Source organism: Tenrec ecaudatus, chromosome 13, assembly GCF_050624435.1.
Source record: "Tenrec ecaudatus isolate mTenEca1 chromosome 13, mTenEca1.hap1, whole genome shotgun sequence".
In the NCBI taxonomy this organism is placed as follows: domain Eukaryota; kingdom Metazoa; phylum Chordata; class Mammalia; order Afrosoricida; family Tenrecidae; genus Tenrec; species Tenrec ecaudatus.
Window position 1 is genome coordinate 38,310,285 of NC_134542.1, and position 14,155 is coordinate 38,324,439.

The window sequence follows — 14,155 nt, forward strand, 5'->3', positions numbered from 1 at the left end:
AGTCCTGCCCTCCCACCCCAAGCTCCTCCTCTCTTTAAACATAGTCCTCTCAAATTGAAGCCCAAGCTACTCAGAACCTGCGCCCTGCTAAACTATGTCAAGGACATTCACTCATCCTTTCACGTATCCAGGGGAGCGTCGTGTACAAAGAGATCTGGTAGCACAGTGGGTGAAGTGTTGGGCTGCGAACGGGAGATTTGGAAGATGGAACCTGCCGGCCACTCTGAGGGAGGATGAGGCTAGGCTGTCTGCTCTCATGAAGATTTCCAGCCTTGGCAACCCAAAAGAGCAGTTCTACCCAGTCCTGGCAGGTGGCTCCGAATCAGCATCAACCCCATGGCAGTGGGGACCATGTACCAGCTGGCCCGGTGCAGCCCTGCGTGACAAGGTGTCTGCCACACAAGGGCTGCCAGTAGAGAGGTGAAGTCTAGCTCACACTCTGCTCCCAGGCCAATCATCTCTCTGGGAAACCCATTTTTAATCTTGTGATGATGACTTGTCCTGTCTCTCCACACTCTTGTTCAGGGAGGAAAATGCAATATTCTCTGTTGGTGGTGATATTTGCTGATACCCTGGACTTGTATGTTGACATCGAGCTGCTTTCTCACGACGGAGAGCCTAACACACAGGACACTCCCTAATAGGTTAGTGGCTTTCTTCCTTTCCTCCCGTTGTTCTGTAGCAGGGATGTAATTTGGGCCTTCATATTTATGTAGTCGGGGTCTGAGGAGAAGCCTAGCATTTAAGGCAGGTGGTAAAGCCCAGTCCCTCTGCTCATAGGAACAAAGAGTCCCAAGGTGCCAGGAACTGTCTGAGAGAAGATGCAAACACCTGCCAGGGCGAAAGGACAAGAGCGACATGACAAGTTGACAACCATCTCTCTCTCCAGTGAGGCTCCTCCACATCCCAGCATCAATAGCGTAAGTTGGCGGGGAGGAGGAGGAGGAGGAGGAGGAGGAAGAGGAAGAGGGGGAGAAGGAGGAGGAGGAGGCGCCCGTGACACAATAGCATGTTGTGCTGGCTCCAGAGGTTTCCGCTCCCCGTATGTGTCTACACCCCGACGGCGTAGTGGGTTCTGAGTTGGGCTGCTGATGGCCGGGTCTGCAGCTTCGAAAGCACAAGGCAGTCCTTAAAGGAAAGATGCTCGTGGTAGCAATTGTACAGTGCTGCTTGATGTGATTGAACTATGGAAATAAGATATGTGCAGTGGGCACAGGAATTTGTTCATTTTTTTAAACTATAGTCTAGCCCTCCAATGGGTCTGAGGGACAGTGAACTGGCCCCTTGTTTAAAAAGTTTGAGGACCCCTGCGCTAGGGTCACATGAGTCAAACTCGTGACTTGATAGCAGGGGATTGGGGGTTTGGAGTTTATGTCTCCTTCCACTCAGCTGTCAGTTTGCTGTGCTGTGGTGGTACCCAGATTTCAAATACCAGCAGGGTCACCCGTGGGGTTTAGGTCTCACTGGAGTTTCCAGAGTAAAACAGACACGGACAAAGACCGAGTGGTTTGCTTCCGGGAAAACAATATGCATGAGCAGTGGGAAATTGTCCAGTGCCGCCACTTGTCTGTCTGTCATCCTGTGGTGGCTGGCGTGTTGCTGAGGTGCTGCACACTAGGCCTCCAGGACTCCGAGCCAGCAGGGTCACCCCAGGTGAACAGATGCCAACACCCCAGGTGAACAGATTCCCGGATTAAGCACAGACTACAAAGAAGGAACAGGCTGTGCATATCTGCGGTCTCAGTCCCTGAGAAACTTGGGGATAGCGATGCGACACTGCCAGATGTCCAGCCAGAAGATAAGTCCCTGGGGGGGGGGGGGAGGCACTCCAAAGACAATGGAAGAAGAGCAGCTTTCTCCAAGTGAGTCGACCATAAAGATGTGGATGGAGTAAAGCTTTCAGGATCTTCATTTGTTGATGGGGCCAACTCAAAATGAGAAAAAAAACACCTGTAAACATCGATTAATAACTGAAGTATTGAATGTATGAAATACAAATTTAGGAAACTTGCAAGTTGTCAAATAAGAAATATCATGCATAAAATACATTGTTGTTGTTAAGTGTCATATTAGGCATATAAAGATAGATATAGTCTTGGCATTAGTGAAGTGAAATGGACTGGTGTTGTCCATTTTGATGGTTTACTATGCTGGAAGGACAACTCCAGAGGAATGGCATCACCTCATCATCAAAAAGACTATTTCAAGATCTTGAAAATCAGTGCTGTGACAGGATAATCTCAATAGGCACACAAGGAAATCCAGTTAATACGACTATTATTCAGATTACTCACCAACCACTAAAGCTGGTGCTGAAGAAATGGAAGAATTCTACCAACTTTGTTAGTCCAAAAGTGATCACACATGTAATCATGATGCATTGATAATTATTGGCAATTGGAATGTGGACGATGGAAACAAAGAGAAAGGAGCAGTTGTTGGAAAACATGACCTCGTTGGTAGAAATAAAGCTGTAGATCACATGAGAGCATTTTTCCAGGTCAACAGCTTCTTCATCGCAAACATGACAATTCAACAGCATCACCAGATTGAATATTCTAATGGGCTATAACTATGGGAAGAGATTATGGAGAAGGTCAATATCATCAGGTAAAACCAGGCCAGGGGCCGAGTGTGGAACAGCCCATCCCCTGCGTTCAGGTTGAAGCTGAAAAAAATGAAAACTAGTCCACGAGAGTGAAAACGTGACTGAGTATATTCCAACAGAATTTCAAGAACCGATTTGATGCTTTGACATGAATGACCTGACAAGTCTGGGACGACAGAAAGAACACTACACATGACGAAAGCAAAAGGTCATTTGAAAAGTAAGAAAACAAAGAAAAGATCCACGTGTATGTCAGAAGAGACACTGAAAGGAGAGCAGCTAAGCAAATAGAAGACATGATGACAAATAAGAGCTGAACAGAACAGCTCAGAGCGTAGCTCCGACCCTTTGCTTGAAAAGACAAAGCAAGTTATTAACATGAAGTGGCAAAGACATGGAGCTAGAAAAGCTGGACTGGCACAGTGGCTGCAACAATGGGCTCAAACCAAGAACAATTTTAAGGATGGCGCAGGAGCGGGCAGTGTTTCCTTCTGTGGTGTGCAGGGCTGCCCTGGGTCAGAACAGACTCGATGGCTCTTAGCAACAACAGTAACATATCAGGCAACAGACTCCTCGCTAAAATCTACAGGAAACGGCAACACCTCAATAAGAAAAAAAGGAACAACTCAATTTAAAAATGGGCAGAAGACATGAACAGAGTTCACCAAAGACCACATCCAGGAGGCCACCAATTATATGAAGAAATGCTCCCGAGTACGAGCCATGCAAGAGCTGCAAATCAAAATACTCATGGGGTACTACTTCACACGAGCTTGTTGGCATAGCCCCCAAAGCAGAAAAAGACAAATGCTGGAGGGGGTGTGGAGAGGTTGAAACTCTCATACACTGCTGCTGGCACTGTGATATAAAACAGTCCAACCACCGTGGAAAGTAGCATGGCTTTTTCTCAAACAATTGGGGCGAGAAATGTCATACATCTCAGCAATCCTTCTACAGAAATAAGGAACACAGCAAGAACGGACATGCGCACACCGCTGTTCATCACAGTGCTCTCCCCGATAGCAGGAAGCCGCAGACCACCTGCACGGCCAGCGGTGGGCTGTGACTATTGCACATCTCTAGAGAAGAATGATGAAGTTGTGCAACATCCCACGCCATGGATGGATGTGGAGGATATTCTACTGAGTGAAGCTACTCAATCACAAAAAGACAATTATTGTATGAGAACACTGGTCTGAAAGAACGTGTTTTCACAGCATAAAAAATAAACTTTGATGTTTGCCAAAGATCAGAGGAAAAGGAGGGAGGGGAAGTCATAGGCTAGAAGACAGATAGGTGTTAACTTGGGTGAAGGGAAAAACCGATGTTCAAAAGGAGAGATGAAAGAAAAGATGGGGGTGGGGGCTACAGGGCAATCTATGGGAAGGTTGATAAATTGTTAAATACAAAAGTTGTGATCTTATCTGTAAATCTTCATCTTATTCACATTAAAAAGTAAAAAGAAACAAATAAAAAACCACCACCACCACCACCAACAAAAACCCAAAACAGAAACTAATGCAGTACGGGAAATACTTGCTCTTTTATTCCAAGACAATTGGCCAACTGACTGGGAGAGATCAACATTTATACCCATTTCAAAGAAAGGCTAGCCAGCAGAATGCAGAAATTAGCAAACATTATCACCAACACCCCGTACAATTAGAACTCTGTTGAAGGTAATGAATGAAACTTGACTGTAGTAGCACACCAACAGGGAGCGGCCAGCAAACCAGGCCAGAGTCAGAAGAGGCTGTGGCTTGAGGGACACCATTGTCCTCAGCTTGACCTTAGAGCCCATGGGAAACATGGTTGCATTTTATAGACCACGCAGAGACATTCCACTGAGTGGATCATAACAAACTCTGGATAACAGAGATGGCTGGGAACTCCAAATCACTCAATTGTTCTTATATAGAGCATCTACACATACCCAGAGGCAGCCATTGCAGTAGAGCAAGGGAATCCTGCATAGTTTAAAATCAGGAAAAGGGTGTGCAAGGTTATAGCCTTTCATCATACTCATTCCATCTGTGTGCTGAGCAGGTTAAAAAAAGAACCATATGAAGAAAAATGTCGCATCAGGATTGGCATAGGGCTCCTTAACCCATGATATGCAGATGGAACACCCTGGCTTGCTCAATTCAAGAGGTGTGAAGCATTTACTCATGAAGGACTACAACTCAATGCCAAGAAAACTGGATCGCTAGACAACATCGTGATAAATGGAGAAGAGACTGACGTTTAAGGATTTCATCTTACTTAGATCCGCAATCAATGCTTATGGACGCAGAAGTCAAGAACTCAAATGACGATTGCACTGGGAAGTTCCACTGCACATGACCTCCTTGAAGTGTTGAAAATCATAGCTGTCACTTTGAGGACTAAGATGGGCCTGAGTCAAGCTAGGGTATTTTCAATTGCCTTATATGCAAGTGAAAGCTGGACGGCTTATCAGGAAGACCGCAGGAGAACTGGTGCCTTAGAATTGAGTTGGGAAGTACCATAGATTATTAGAAGAACAAAGAAATCTGTCTTGGAGGAAGGATCCTCAGGTTGCTCCTCAGAAGCGAGGATGGCGAGATCTTGTGTCCTGTGCTTTGTATAGCTCCTCAGCAGGGACCAGTGCCTGGAGTAGGTAGGTCTCTTGGTAAAATAGAAGGTTGGTGGTAAAGAGAAAGACCCAAGGAGAAGGATTGACACGGTGCCTGCAACAAGGGGCTCAAACGTAACAATGATTGTGAGGATGGTGCAGGACCAAGCGTGCTTTGTATAGAGTATAGAGTCTGTGTCCAGAGTAGCTGGGGTCTGAGCTGACTCCAGGGCCCCTAACAACCACACAGTAGAGTGAAGTGCAGGTGACAGCGCTCTGGCTGAGAAATGTTTCCCACAGGAAAGGACAAAGGCAAAGGCACACATGATCACTCTCTTTCTCCAAAAAGTACAGAATGTTGAGCTTTTATAGTTTTGTTGAAAATGGAGAAGTTCGGGAACTAATGGAGCAGACTTGGGGGCCAGCCCTAGATTTGATCCTGTTAGAGACAAAAACCCCATCAACCTCTTAAATATTTATTAAGTGCATGCTGTATTTAGCTCTTGCACGGAGACTACAGGATGAATCACATAGGGTTTGCTCTCAAGGTATCTCAAGGAATATATATACACATATACATACATAGAGATATATACATATAGCTTAAGAGAAAGCCCTCTCACTATGTATACAGTGAATTAGCCAAGGAATGCTTCAGAATAAAAGCCACAGAGGTATAAAGTCCTGTGAGTCATTAACATTTAGAGATAGAGAAATAAATAAGTGCCTGCAAAAATCACCAAAGAATGAATCACCACTAAAAAAATCAAAACAAAGAAGCACACCAGCTTGGCTGACCATGAGGTATAGAAGGGACCAGTTATCAGACATCAAAGAACTAAAAATCATATCAGTGGGTGCCCACCTTCCTGATACGATCACTGAAGACAAACGTGTACATAAACAAATGCGGTGAAGAAAGCTAATGGTGCCCGGATATCAAAAGATACAGCATCTGGGGTCTTAAAAGCTTGAAGATAAACAAGTGGCCATCTAGCTGAGAAGCATCAAAGCCCACATGGGAGAAGCAAACCAGCCTGTCTGACCACAAGGTGCAGAAGGGACTAGTTATCAGACATCAAAGAACTAAAAATCATATCAATGGGTGCCCACCTCCCTGATACAATCGATGAAGACAAACGTGTGCATAAGCAAATGTGGTGAAGAAAGCTGATGGTGCCAAGCTATCAAAAGATACAGCGTCTGGAGTCTTAAAGACTCGAAGATAAACAAGTGGCCGTCTAGCTCAGAAGCAACAAAGCCCACATGGAAGAAACACACCAGCCTGTGTGACCACAAGTGTCAAAGGGATCAGGTATCAAGCATCAAGGAACAAAAAATCATATCATTGAAAATGTGGGTGAGTGCAGAGTGGAGACTCAAAGCCCATTGGTAGCCAACAGGACACCCTACTGAAGGGTTGTGGGGAGGAGATGAACCAGTCAGGGTGCAGGGTAGCAACAATAAAGCATATAACTTTCCTCTAGTTCTTAAATGCTTCCTCCCCCTACTATCATGATCTCAATTCTACCTTACAAATCTGGCTAGACCAGAGGATGTACAGATAGCACCTGGAAACACAGGGAATCCAGGACAGATGACTCCTTCAGGACCAATGGTGAGAGTGGCAATGCCTGGAGGGTGGAGAGAATGTGGGGTAGAAAGGGGGAACTGATTATAAGAATCTACATATAGCCTCCTTCATGGGGGAGGAACAGCAGAGAAGAAGGTGGGGTGAGACATCAGACAGTGTAACATGACAAAATAATAATTTATGAATTATGAAGGGTTCATGAGGTAGGGGGAGTGGGGAGAGAGGGAGGAAATGAGCAGCAGATATAAAGGGCTCAAGTAGAAGGCAAATATTTTGAGAATGATGATGGCAACAAATGTACATATGTTCTTGACATAATGGATGTATGTATGGATTGTGATAAGAATTGGATGAGCCCCCAATAAAATGATTTAAAAAATCAAAACAAAAGAGAAGGTCAAGAGAGAGGGAAAAATTTAGGAGGCGGAGACGTTTCAGGTACTTGGAATGATAACACTGAAGGAGGGAATGGTCAGCCGGGATCTCTGGTGAAATATCCAGAAGGTTAAGGACTAAAGAAGGTCTGATAGGGCTTGCCACAAAGAGATCCTTAGAAACCTTGTAGGCAGCCATTTTTGTGGCTTGTTGAGAGCAGAGTCCAGATTAAAGTGAGGAGGAGTGAGTGTGTGATAAGCCATGTCAATATTAAGAGGTAGCAATCAATTTAAATGAAACACTGTCCAGAGGCACTATGCTATATCTATTGCCACCAAGCTGATTCCTTCGCATAATGATCCTGTACAGAGGTAACATGTCCCATTTCAACATACCCTTTTAGTGTGTAGGTGGGTATGTTGTCACATCGTAACAATGACCAGTTCTGTAGATGTTATTGAAAAGCTACATTAAATCCAACCTCATTGTAGCAGCATATTCAACTTACAGAAGAGGTCAAGATAAGCAGGCTTACCTGCTTATGCCATCCTTTAAAATTTAAAAGCAAAACCAAAACCATATGGAACATAGAAGACTAGGCTCTTCTAGTCTCTGGGTGGCACAAAAGGTCACTACTATGATTACTGGTTGAAAGGCTGGCCATTCAAAACGACCCAGGTGTGTCTTGCTTCTTGACAACCCTATGAAACAATCAGTTCTCTCTTGCCCGCCTGATATGGGTCACCATGAATTGATGGCAACTGACAACAAGACTCGTTCCATATAAGTTATTGCATAGAACTCTGTTTCTTTATTATTATTATTTAATCATTTTATTGGGGGCTTGTACAACTCTTATCACAATCCATACATCCATCCATTGTGTCAAGCACACTTGTACATTTATTACCATCCTCATTCTCAAAACATTTACTTTCTACTTGAACTCTTGGTGTCAATTCCTCTTTTTTCCCCTCCCTTCCCACTCCCACATCCCTCATGAACCCTTGATCATTTATAAATTATTATTATTTTGTCATATCTACACTGTCTGACATCTCCCTTCACCCACTTTTCTGTTGTCCACCCCACAGGGAGGAGGTTATGTGTAGATCCTTGCAATCGGTTCTCCCTTTTCATCCTACCCTCCCTCTGCCCTTCCAGTATTGCCACTCTCAGCACTGGTCACGAAGGGATCACCTGTCCTGGATTCCCTGTGTTTCTGGTTCCTATCTGTACCAATGTACATCCTCTGGTCTAGCCGGATTTGTAAGGTAGAATTGGGATCATGATAGTGGGTGGGGAGGAAGCATTTCAGAACTAGAGGAAAGTTGTATGTTTCATTGTTGCTACACTGCACCCTGACTGGCTCATCTCCTCCCCATAACCCTTCTGTAAGGGGATGTTCAGTTGCCTACAGATGGGTCTTGGGTCCCCAATCTATACTACCCCTCATTCTCAATGATTTGAGTTTTTGTTCTTTGATGCCTGACACCTGATCCCTTCGACACCTCGTGATCACACAGGCTGGTGTGCTTCTTCCATGTGGGCTTTGTTGCTTCTGAGCTGAGCTATATGGAAAGTTGTTTACCTTCAAGCCATTAAGACACCAGACGCTATATCTTTTGATAGCCGGGCACCATCAGCTTTCTTCACCACTTTTGCTTATACACACATTTGTCTTCAGATGTGGTGAGGAATCAAATCATTCACCCACAGCAGTGGGTTTTGGTTTGCATCTCTGAGCTGGGCTTCCTTGAGAATCTGAGCTGCCTTTATGCATTCCACAGGGTTTGTGGGAGAATGGAGCAAGACCTAACAAGGACGTAGGACTACATTTCTCCTTCAGCCACACAAGCGGGTAGGGGAATTGAACTGTGAGGGGCTCTGAAATGATTCAAATTTATCTTTTGCTTTTTTTTAACATTGGCTCAGACACATCCTTCTGAGTCAGGCTTGAAAAGTATAAGGCTGATTTCTCTGGTGCTGGAAGGCATCACAAAGACGCAAAACCTCTCCAAATTCTGCCAAAGGCACCACGATAGCTTCAATGTTTTATCAAAGGACTGAAGGCTGCCCAGACACTGAAATAGGTGTCCTGAAGCTATAAATAGCTCCTGCAGGACCATTCTTGTAGTTAGTTATCAGCTGTGAACTATCCTGTCAGACAGTGGCATCATCTTCAGGAAGTTTTCCCCTTTCATACGTGTCATTTCTGTATCTTTCTGGCTATCTTCTCAGTGAATTGCTCAAGGTGATTTTTGTCTCAATACCTATATGGGTTTAATTCATTCATTAAAAGAGATTTACAGGTGAGAAGTAAACAAACATCTGGCCATAGCTGCTTACCTTGGAGGAGTAGATTGCTATTGGATTGGGGGTTGGTGCCAGCAGTGACACATGAAGTTCCTCAGGAATGTCAGTCATTGAAGGGATTTTGTACTGGTTTGGACCACGGGTGTATAAGACTCCTTCCGGTGAATATTTCAGCTCCTCTATGGTGTACAGTCCAAGGCCTTGAGTAAATGCTCCTTCAATCTGAGGTAAAGAAAGAATGGGAACTCACTTTTGCATGACGTAGTGTGGATTTCCAAGTATCACCTGAAAATGTAATTTCTGTGACTGTTTGGCTCAGGAGTTCTAGTTCTCCACATTCTAGTTGCAAATGCAAATAATATCTTTCTGATATTCTTGGGTAGATTTTAGGGAAAAATGCCTGGACTTACTTGTGAAAACAGCCAGTGCTATTATTTCACTGGCCCTACAAAAATCACTTGCATAGTAGTGATTATAGAAACAGCTCTCCCAGGGTGCAACCTCAGGACAATACTCATTCATCCCATTCCTGCCTCCCATTAGGGCAATGAGAGGATAACTCTTAGCTCTCTTTCCAGTTTACCCATAATATAACTGGTTGCTACGAGTTGGAATCAACTTGATGGCAGTGGGTTTGGTTGTTTTTATTGTTGTTTTATGATGATGGGTCAAAGAAGAAGCAGGATGAGGAAGTGATTTTAGCTAATAGAACAAACTAGTGACACAAAGGGAACCAGAGAAAGAAGATCACTTCTCTCAACAAATCTCCAGAATGGGTAAAATATTAAATGCTTTCTGGATAGCATATTCACATACTAATTCACTGATACCAGAGAAGAAAGAATGTACGTACCTGTCCTATGTCCACAGCTGGATTTATACTGAAACAAGCATCCATGACAATGTCTGTTCTTGTATTCTGCAGAGGATTGAAAACCAACAGGTGGTTATGGTCCATGGTCCATCTTTTTCTAATTATTTTATCGGGAGCTCTAACATTCCATAATTCAATCACATCAAGTAGCACTGTACAATTGCTGCCACAGTCAGTTTATAAACATTTTCTTTCTTCTTGAACTCCTTGATGTCAGCTCCCTTCCATTTTACAAGCAACAAGATTGTTTTCTTTTTCCGGAGTTAAAAAGATGATCAGAAAATACCACAGAAAAACTTTACTCTTGGAAAAGGACTTTCAAAAGTCCCTTTTATCTTTTTTTATATATCAAAATAATATGTCTAGATAGGAATATATTTTTCAGGCTCTTGCTCAGTGCATGGTGTACACTTTAAATTAGTGGCCCAATATTTCGTTCAATCTTAGAAAATTCTCAGTTTTAATTTCTTTGTCATTCCCTTATTTGTTACTTCTCAAAGTCCTATCAGATGTATGCTAAGGAATATTTATTAGTCTTTTATTTTTTTTGCATATTTTTCATCTTTGTATTTTTCTGGCCTAAGAAAATTCCTCAATATAATTTTTCAAAGTCATGAATTCTGTTTTTGACAGGGTCTAATCTAGAATTTTGTAAGTTCAATCAGTATACTTTTCACCATTAAGATATTTTTATTGATTCTTTATATATATATTTATTCTTGATTCATAGTCACTGGTTCCCCCACCCCATATCCTCTTGTGTTTTTTTTAAATAGGTGTATTTCTTTTTTTGAAATCTTAAACATAACTGTCTTCAAGTTACGTTAAGTTTCTCTATTATAGTCATCCATTGGTAAGAGATAGTCTCTCAGTTGTTGTATTTCACAGCATTAGTTTGTGTGCTTGAAACTTTGAATCCCAAGTTCCCCTTTGTGGTGTGGCTTCTTGCTCTTCTATCACTGAGTTAGGGTGGTTTGGGGGTAACCTGACTCTAATCCCAAGCTCCTTGGATGAGAACAAATATTCTTTTGGTATTTCTGGGTTCTTGGCCTGTAAGGATACTGTCCTTGGGTTGTGTGATGTAGCCATATTTAATATGGCTCATCTGGCCATAATTCCATAGGTGGTGTACACTTCTGGATGTTATGCATATGGTCCCATTTTGGAGAGAGCTCTCTGTGACAGGATTAAGGTGCGGTTGCGTCCTGGCCTTAGTAGAAGGTGTGAACCAAATCGGACACTTTGCTTCCTTGGGGGCATCTTTAAGACTGCTTTAGTAGAGGATGGGACTAAAGACACCATTCTTTGTTCTCTTTGGGGATATGGTTGGCTAAAAGACAAACCAAACTTCCATCAAAACCATTCCTCAGTATATAAGAGCCATCTGGGACACATAAATTGCAGGACCAATTGGTTATCCGTAGTTTATTATTATCCACATAATCAAATGCCTTGGTATAAGCAAGAAAATACAAGCAAACATCTTTCTCATATCTGCTTTCAGCCAGGATCCATCTGAGTTCAGCAATGAGATCCCTTGCTCCATGTCCTCTTCTGAATCCAGCCTGAACCTCTGGCAGCTCCCTTTAATGTATTGCTGTTGTATGTATTGTTGGATGACCTCAGCAACATTTTACTTGCAGGAGATATCAATGATACTGTTGTATCATTTGAGCATTCTGTGGGGTCACCTTTCTTTGGAATGGGTGCACATGTAGATCTCTTCTAGTCAGTTGGCCAAGTAGCTGTCTTCCAAATTTCCTTGCATAGACAAGTGAGAGCTTCCAGTGCTTCATCAACTTGTTGAAACATTTTGTTTATATGACATCAATTCCTGGAGCCTTGCTTTTGACTAATGCTTGCCGTTCAGTTTGACCTTTAGCACTGTTGGTTCTTGCTCATATGCTACCTCCTCGAATGGTGGAATGTTGACAGGTTCTTTTGGATATAGTGATGCTGTACTACTAATTAAGTTAAATTCATGACTTCAACAACCTTGTAGGGAACACCTTTAAGGAACCCTGGTGGTATAGTGGATTATGCTTTGGACTGCTAACTGCTTGGTCAGCAGCTCAAAATTACCACTGGGTCCTTGGAAAAGAAGAGATTGTCTGTTCCAGTAAAGCATTACAGCCTCAGAACCCCAAGGGCCCAGCTGTGCTTTGCCCTATTGGGTTACCAAGAGTCAACATTAATTCAACAGCAGTGTTTTTGTTTGTTTGTTTGTTTTTTAGGTGCAATGTATCAGGTACTGGGCTAGCCCCTGGGAAAATGACACTGGGTGGAACATGGGATGACCATTGATAGATCCTTTGCACGTCTTTGCCATTATATCACCAGGTCCCACTAGCTTTCCATCTGAAATACGTCCTGAATCTATCCCTTCCTTTCCATTTCTATTGCTATTCCTCTAGTTCAGGCCCTCGTTCTGTCTTATTTACTGTATTGGAGACCTCTCATGTGGTCTACATCTTCTTGTTCTGCTTTTCCCCCAAATCCTTTCTCCACATGCTCACCTAATTGAACTTCGTCACATGCCTTTCTACTGCTGAAAACCTCTCCTTTGGATGTGCACCCTACAAGATAAATTCCAAATGTGTCAGTGGGGTCCGTGGATGGTCTCTATGATGTTTAACTCACCCGAGCCTCATCTCCCAGAATTCTATGCTTTTCTCTTTTTGCATTAGTTTACTCCTATTTGTGTGCCTTAGACTTAGCCTGCTGGTTTTGCTGTGTGTGTTTTCCTGTATAGTGAACACCATTCTGCTACCTCCTCTGCCTTAGTTAATTCTATCAAACTCACCTTTCAGATTCTTTTCTCTGAAAGTTTTCCCTACCTTTCTGAAAGATTTTTCCACTTCTTCCATAATTCTGGGATGAGTTACAAAAAAAATCCAGTAACAGTATTCCCTAATCAAATTGTATGGACATCATATAGACATTTGACACATCTTTCAAGAATGGTTACAGCAATTGCAATAAATGAAGTCCAGCACTATGTGAAAGAAATCATTTTTTGCATACTATTGCTGAAACAAAATTATAGTTTTTTTACATATTTGTTGATGTGATAGGCAAAAACCTAGTATGTCTCAGCATTTCTATTAAAAGTGTTTCACACAGTATTTGCTGCTTACCTTGTGAGCTCCTGTCAGACAGTCAATTTCAACCTCCGAGCAGGCGGCTCCAAAAACAAAGTAAGGTGGCATGTTCCCCTCTCCCTTCTCCCAGTCCATGTCAGATTGATAGCCCCTGACAAGAAGGAATACAGTCTGAGGTCAGCTCATGGGGTAGCAGTGGGGCTTTATTTAAGGTTGGAAATAAATAAAATTGTCTTGAGAGAGTTCAACTATGCAACAAACACAAAATGCAACATTTCTCAAAGTCTCACTCAGAGTTCAGAGCAGAGAAGGGGCAGAGACCCATCATGAGGAGGCTGAGCAGCCTCAGCTGGGAAAGATCAGTATTGAAAAATCTACTTTCAACTTTAAGAAGATCTAAAAAGTTAAAAGTTCACAACATATCCTCATTTTTCAATCTAAAGTAACATTTTAAATTCACGCAATTGGGGAAAAAAAGAAAACGTCCATAATATTTTCTGTTTTAAAACTATTTGTTGCTGGAGACACAGTGGGGGAATTGTGCCTGATCTGACCCTACCCTACCTTAGAGGTAAAACACTAAGGGTCTGCAACAGAACAGCAAGGGGAGCAAGGGGGTCCTGAGGGTATACCAAAAATAGACTTTGGGGCCAGGGCGTGGCACCCCATCAGACTTGACTGGAAAACACTCCTA

The 14,155-nt window shown here is 42.9% G+C and overlaps 1 protein-coding gene across 1 annotated transcript in view; it reads right to left on the bottom strand.

Moving 5' to 3' along the window:
- The window catches only part of LOC142423839 (aldehyde oxidase 3-like), a 118,841-nt gene that overhangs the window by 5,334 nt on the left and 99,352 nt on the right, over positions 1 to 14,155 (bottom strand). The window contains exons 31-33 of the mRNA XM_075528950.1: positions 13,498 to 13,612; positions 10,340 to 10,405; positions 9,520 to 9,708 (exon numbers count right to left, since the gene is read on the bottom strand). Coding sequence (XP_075385065.1) covers positions 9,520 to 9,708; positions 10,340 to 10,405; positions 13,498 to 13,612 — 370 coding nt within the window. The remainder of the gene's footprint in view (positions 1 to 9,519; positions 9,709 to 10,339; positions 10,406 to 13,497; positions 13,613 to 14,155) is intronic.